The 6449-nt window shown below is 55.2% G+C and overlaps 1 protein-coding gene across 1 annotated transcript in view; it reads left to right on the top strand.

Moving 5' to 3' along the window:
• The first annotated feature begins 1033 nt into the window (after positions 1-1033).
• The window catches only part of MMP11 (matrix metallopeptidase 11), a 9407-nt gene continuing 3991 nt past the window's right edge, over positions 1034-6449 (top strand). The window contains exons 1-7 of the mRNA XM_014586760.1: positions 1034-1043; positions 1230-1308; positions 1799-2041; positions 3542-3685; positions 5732-5865; positions 5996-6237; positions 6322-6446. Coding sequence (XP_014442246.1) covers positions 1034-1043; positions 1230-1308; positions 1799-2041; positions 3542-3685; positions 5732-5865; positions 5996-6237; positions 6322-6446 — 977 coding nt within the window. The remainder of the gene's footprint in view (positions 1044-1229; positions 1309-1798; positions 2042-3541; positions 3686-5731; positions 5866-5995; positions 6238-6321; positions 6447-6449) is intronic.

A 6449-nucleotide genomic window follows, 5' to 3' on the forward strand; every position in this document is an offset into this window, starting at 1 on the left:
CAATCCCTTCTCCTCCATTCTCCTCTCGGGATCTTGGGCACACACACATGCACCCAGCGTGAGTTTAAGCCACCGGATCCGGGACTCGAACTGTGGTAGACTACATGGGAGTGCAGCGACGTAGCCATTACGCCAACTGCTGGTCCCCCCAATGAGTACTTATTATCAGGTTAACCCGACCCAGGGAACCTTGCAGTGAGCAACCTCTGAACCGGGCGCGTGGGGGTGGCAGACTAGCCCGGACCTCACAGCCTGGGGAGCACCGTAGCTCCCTGGTTTAGAAGGTCCTCTCCTGCGGTTTTCTGGGAAGCTGAGTCTCTGGCTCTAGGATTGGGAGCTAGTTAGTCTTGGGTGCCTGGGGCCGGGAGAGCAGCCAGAGGCTGAGGTTGAGGGGGACTTTGGGGCCTGAATCTTGCCCTGAATACAGCTGTGGGGTGCTGACACCTGACTACATGGGCGCTGAGTCTCTCGGCAGACAGCACAGCTCTGTCCCACACCTCTGGCGTGGGAAGGAGACTTGGCTTCTGGGCGGTGTCCAGAGTCCGACCCTGCACTTGGCCTGGCTCTGCCCCGCCCTTGGTGGGTAACCTCCCAGGGTCTCCCAGCCTCTCTTTTTCCAAAAATAATTATTTCCTGGGGCCGGCAGGTGGCATGGTGGTTAAGGACGCATGGCCTCCCATGATTTGGGTTCCGGACCTGGTGGCTTGCTTTATCGTTTTCCTTCTCTCTCTCTCTCTCTTTCTCACTTTGTCCCTCTCTGGTCAAATTGAAATAAATAAAGTTAAATAAAATAATTCTTTTAAAGAAATCATTATTTCTATTATTTTATTTATCCTTATTTTTTTAGATTTGATCAGAGCAAGACACAGAGAAAGAGAGAGAGAGAGAGAGAGAGATGCCAGGTTTAGGACTTGAACCAAGGTCAGCTATGTGGGAGTTAACGCCTTTAACCACTATGCCACCTGCTGGCCCCCTTTGCTTTTCTCATGTAGAACAGTGACTTTTGTCCTGGGGACTTACAGAGGGTGGGAGGATGCAGCCAGGTTAGTGTTGCTGTCAGCCTCAGTCCTAGGGCTTCTTCTGGAGGGGCTGGGCCTCCAGTAACTGGCTGTTCCCACCTTGCTGTGTGAAGCAGGGAGGCTGATTACAGCCCAGCTCTACTGCGGGCCGGTGTGCTCAGCTGGGTGTGAGCTGAACCCCCTCTGCTAGAAACTGGTCCCACGTTACAGGACCTGGGCCAGTGCCGAAGCTGCAGAATCGCCTTGTCCCGTCCTCCCCTCGTCCTCATTTGCCAGCCGAGCAAAGCAGGTGGGGAGGCAAGTTGGCACAGTTAGCTGACATAGCTGCTAACAGAGCCGGGGCAGGCCCCGTGTCTGATCTGAGTGGAAGTGGGAACAGTTTGCTGGGGACGGTAAGGGGGGGCAGAAAGAGCCTGCCTGATTTTCCTCGGGAGCTTTTCTGGATCTGTTCCTGGCACGTGTGGAGAGTGCGGTCAGGGACTCACGGCCTCCCAGTCCCCCAGTCCCACTGCACCCCACCCAGACCTCATAGACCTGAGCGGCTGCAGTAGGTGACAGGTGACCCAGAGCCCTTCAGGAGGGGACAGGGAGCCAGCCTGATGCCTTGGAGCAAGGTGTCCGGACACAGTCAGCCCGTGGCCAAGGGCCCTGCTGTGCATAGGGGGGTGTGCCCTTTCCCTCCCACCCACTCCCACCTCAACACGGTGGGCTTAGGGTGCATGGCAGCACGCTCACTGTCTGCACCTCTCACCACGGCCTAGGGCCTGAGGTCTGACCAGGCCCTGGCACCCTCTCTCCTGCCCCCAGGATGCCCACGACCGCCACCCTGTGACAAAGGGCTCACAGCCCCAGCACGCGGCTCAACCCAGTAGCCTGGCTCCTGCCCCTGGCACCCGGGAGGCCCCTCAACCTGCCAGGGGCCCCAGACCTCCCCGCTGCGGTGTGCCTGACCCCGCCCACAACCGACAGAAGCGGTTCGTGCTATCTGGCGGGCGCTGGGAGAAGACAGACCTCACCTACAGGTAGGGGCAGGGCCCACCCGAGCAGAACAGGGGTGGGGGGGCTCTGCCCTGTGTCCGTTGATCGTGCCACCTTCGGATCTGCTCGAGACACACACACCAGGGCTAGACTTACACGGCGACAGCCCTGTGTGCCCACTGACACTCCGAGCCATCAGGGGCTCAACACCCTGAAACCTCGGCTCCGAAACACCCAGGCGACCCCCACCCCTGCCCCGTGCACCTACTGATGCCCTTCTTCAGCTGTGGGACGATGCCTCTGTGTCACCCCAAACCTCAGCGTGTGCCTGGGGTTGGGTGTTCAGCCACCCAGGTGACATTTACTGGGGACCTGCCAAGAACTCCTGAATGAGATGGACACAGCGTGGTCCTCGGGGACACGGGCATTAGCCGTGTCATGACGGATCTACTGTCGTGCATGACTCAGGCCTTCCGCAAAAGGGCTCAGCGGCGAAGGGGGTCAGTAACACTGGGTCCCTTACCCGCTGACCTGGGAGGCCTCCGGACTGTGGTATGGAAGCAGAGGCTTGCACATGCTGTGGGCTCAGCCTGGGGGAGGTGCCACTTAGCCCTAGAGAGACTCAGAGCCTCAGGGATTTTCTGGAACTGGAAGCCGAGAGGTGGCACTAGGGGCCGAGGTCTCAGTGAGTGTGCTGTCAGGTCTGGAACGTGGGTCTCAGGACTCCCGGCCTTCTGTGCTCTTCCCACCAGATGTGGACACCGTATAGGTACATACGAGGGGACTTCAAAGGGCTTGTGGAAAAATGAAATCAAAATACAGGTTTATCTGGGTGCAAAAAAGATTGAAATCCATCAATCACATTTCCCATGAACTTTTTTTGGGGGGGTGGGTAGAGATTTTGCTATAGGGTACCAGAGAGACAGAAAGCAACAAATCACCCCCCAGGGGGAATGGCCATGCTGCAATCCCTTCTCCTCTCTGGATTTTGGGCACATGTGCACATGTGCTGTTGTGAGGGTTTTTTTTTTTTTTAAGAATTATTTAATTTTATTTATTCATTCACTTATTTCCTTTTAATTTGACCAGAGCAAGACACATACACACCACACATACAGAGAGAGAGCGCAAGCCACCAGGTCTGGAACTCGAACCATGGTTGGCCATGTGGGAGTGTCCAGTGCCTTAACCCCTACGCCACCAGCTGGTCCCCTGGTGTGACCACCGAGTCTAGGACTCGAACCATGGTCAGTCATGTGGGAGTCCAAGAGACATAACCATTATACCATCTGCTGGTACCCCCATGAACTTTTTGAAGATCCCTTGTACAAACCTACAAGTATATATATAAAAAAACAAACCCACATACCAACTCCTAGGCCCCTGGGACCAAGGAGGCCCGGGTGCTACCCCTGAGACCCAGAAGTCACCTGGCCTGTGTCCCTCGCATACTCAACCACAGAGCACCCGGGGACAACTTCTGGCCCCTCAGCCATCAGGGCCTGTCCCTCCCACAAGGCTCAGGCCCCTGAACCTCCCCCCAGGATCCTCCGGTTCCCGTGGCAGCTGGTGCGGGAGCAGGTGCGGCAGACGGTGGCAGAGGCCCTACGGGTATGGAGCGAGGTGACGCCACTCACCTTCACCGAGGTGCACGAGGGCCGAGCTGACATCATGATCGACTTCACCAGGTCAAGTGCTCTGGGCCCCTCCAGGAACGAGCCCCGCGGCCCCCGCTCGTTCACTGACTCTGTCCCCGCCTGCCCACAGGTACTGGCATGGGGACAACCTGCCGTTTGACGGGCCCGGGGGCTATGTTTTCTTTCCTTTTTCTTTTCCCCTCCCCCTCCTACCTTCTCTTCTCCTTTTCCAAATTTGTCAGAAGGTGTATGCACTCACCAGACAGAGAGGGAGAGGGAGAAAGGACCGCTCAGTGGGGCATGGTCACACTACAACCCTTCTCCATTAGTCCATCCTGTTGGGGTCTTAGGCCTACATGCATATGTGCCTGACATGTGTTTTAAGCCAGTGGGGCCAAGATTCGAACCATGCAGTTGTCTGTATGGAATCTAGCTTTCTTAACCAGTAGGCCACAGGGTTGGCCCTACTGTATTTTCTTTCACTGATATTCTTCATCACTCATGCATTTCTAAAATCCTGAAAGGAAAATGGAGAAGGGATTGCAACATGGCCATCTCCTTGGGACTCAATGTGTTGGCCATGTGGAAATCCAGCACTTTAACCATCACACCACTTGCTGGCCCCAAGACATTACATTATTTTAATTGTCCTATTTAAATGATTACAGTGTCTTTAAGTTCCACATGCTGTTAGAATTGTAATTACGCAGTGTACGTATATGGGATTTAGAAGTTAGGGGACTCCAGAGGTCGTCCCCAAGAGATTCATTAGGCCTACAGAATTTTGTTTGAACACAGTGGTTTTATTTTGTTCTTAATATGAATTTAATATTTATAGATATTCTTGCCAATTTGCCACAATAACCATTTTTTCAGATTTTCTTTTTTCTTTTTCTATATATTTGTCATAGGGACAGAGAGAGACAATGGGAAAATAAGAAATTACCGCTTGGGGGGATGGCCATGCCTTAATCCCTTTTCTTCCATTCCCTTCTTTGGATTTTGGCACATGCATATGTACCTGGTATGATTTTCAAGCCACTGGGTTTGAACTGTTGTTGGCCATTTGAGAATTCAGTGCCTTAACCACCTGCCACCTGCTGGCCCCTTTCCAAATTTTCTTATACTTGGCAACTTCACACACTTAATCTTTGTTTGCTTATTTGTTTTTTGGGTTTTTTTTTTTTTTGCTGCCATAGCGTGTGTACACTTCTCAGAAAGAGGCAGAGAGAGGGAATAACTCCCCTAGGAAGTTATGGGGATCTCCCCTAGGAAGGATAGCCATGCCACAACTGCAATCCCTTCTCCTCTCTGGATTTTGGGCACATGTGCACATGTGCTGGTGTGAGGGTTTTTTTTTTTTTTAAGAATTATTTAATTTTATTTATTCATTCACTTATTTCCTTTTAATTTGACCAGAGCAAGACACATACACACCACACATACAGAGAGAGAGCGCAAGCCACCAGGTCTGGAACTCGAACCATGGTTGGCCATGTGGGAGTGTCCAGTGCCTTAACCCCTACGCCACCAGCTGGTCCCCTGGTGTGACCACCGAGTCTAGGACTCGAACCATGGTCAGTCATGTGGGAGTCCAAGAGACATAACCATTATACCATCTGCTGGTACCCCCATGAACTTTTTGAAGATCCCTTGTACAAACCTACAAGTATATATATAAAAAAACAAACCCACATACCAACTCCTAGGCCCCTGGGACCAAGGAGGCCCGGGTGCTACCCCTGAGACCCAGAAGTCACCTGGCCTGTGTCCCTCGCATACTCAACCACAGAGCACCCGGGGACAACTTCTGGCCCCTCAGCCATCAGGGCCTGTCCCTCCCACAAGGCTCAGGCCCCTGAACCTCCCCCCAGGATCCTCCGGTTCCCGTGGCAGCTGGTGCGGGAGCAGGTGCGGCAGACGGTGGCAGAGGCCCTACGGGTATGGAGCGAGGTGACGCCACTCACCTTCACCGAGGTGCACGAGGGCCGAGCTGACATCATGATCGACTTCACCAGGTCAAGTGCTCTGGGCCCCTCCGGGAACGAGCCCCGCGGCCCCCGCTCGTTCACTGACTCTGTCCCCGCCTGCCCACAGGTACTGGCATGGGGACAACCTGCCGTTTGACGGGCCTGGGGGCATCCTGGCCCACGCCTTCTTCCCCAAGACTCACCGAGAAGGCGACGTCCACTTCGACTATGACGAGACCTGGACTATTGGGGACAACCAGGGTACAGGCTGGGGACTCACATTCCAGATGGGGAAGCTGAAGGGTAGAGAGAATGGGGATTTGCCCAGGTCCCCACACTGGGGTCTGGAAGTGGTGGGGTCTGGAAGTGCTGATCCCCCTTCCTTTCCCAGGCACGGACCTGCTGCAGGTGGCAGCCCACGAATTCGGCCACGTGCTGGGGCTGCAGCACACCACGGCAGCGAAGGCGCTCATGTCCCCTTTCTACAACTTCCGCTACCCACTGAGTCTCAGCCCGGACGACCGCAGGGGAATCCAGCACCTCTACGGCCAGCCCCGGACAGCCCCCACTTCCGAGGCCCCGGTCTCGAGCCCCCGGGCTGGGATGGACACCAACGAGATTGCACCGCTGGAGGTGAGGCCTTGTCCCCAGCCCTCCCCGGCTGCTGGCCTCTGTGACTCCAGCCTGGGCTTCTTTCTGGCCCCTCTCCCACTGCAGCCGGAAGCTCCTCCCGATGCCTGCGAGGCTTCCTTTGACGCTGTCTCCACCATCCGCGGCGAGCTCTTCTTCTTCAAGGCGGGCTTCGTGTGGCGGCTGCGTGGGGGCCGGCTGCAGCCCGGTTACCC

This window comes from Tupaia chinensis, unplaced genomic scaffold (assembly GCF_000334495.1).
Source record: "Tupaia chinensis unplaced genomic scaffold, TupChi_1.0 Scaffold000024_1, whole genome shotgun sequence".
Lineage (NCBI taxonomy): Eukaryota > Metazoa > Chordata > Mammalia > Scandentia > Tupaiidae > Tupaia > Tupaia belangeri.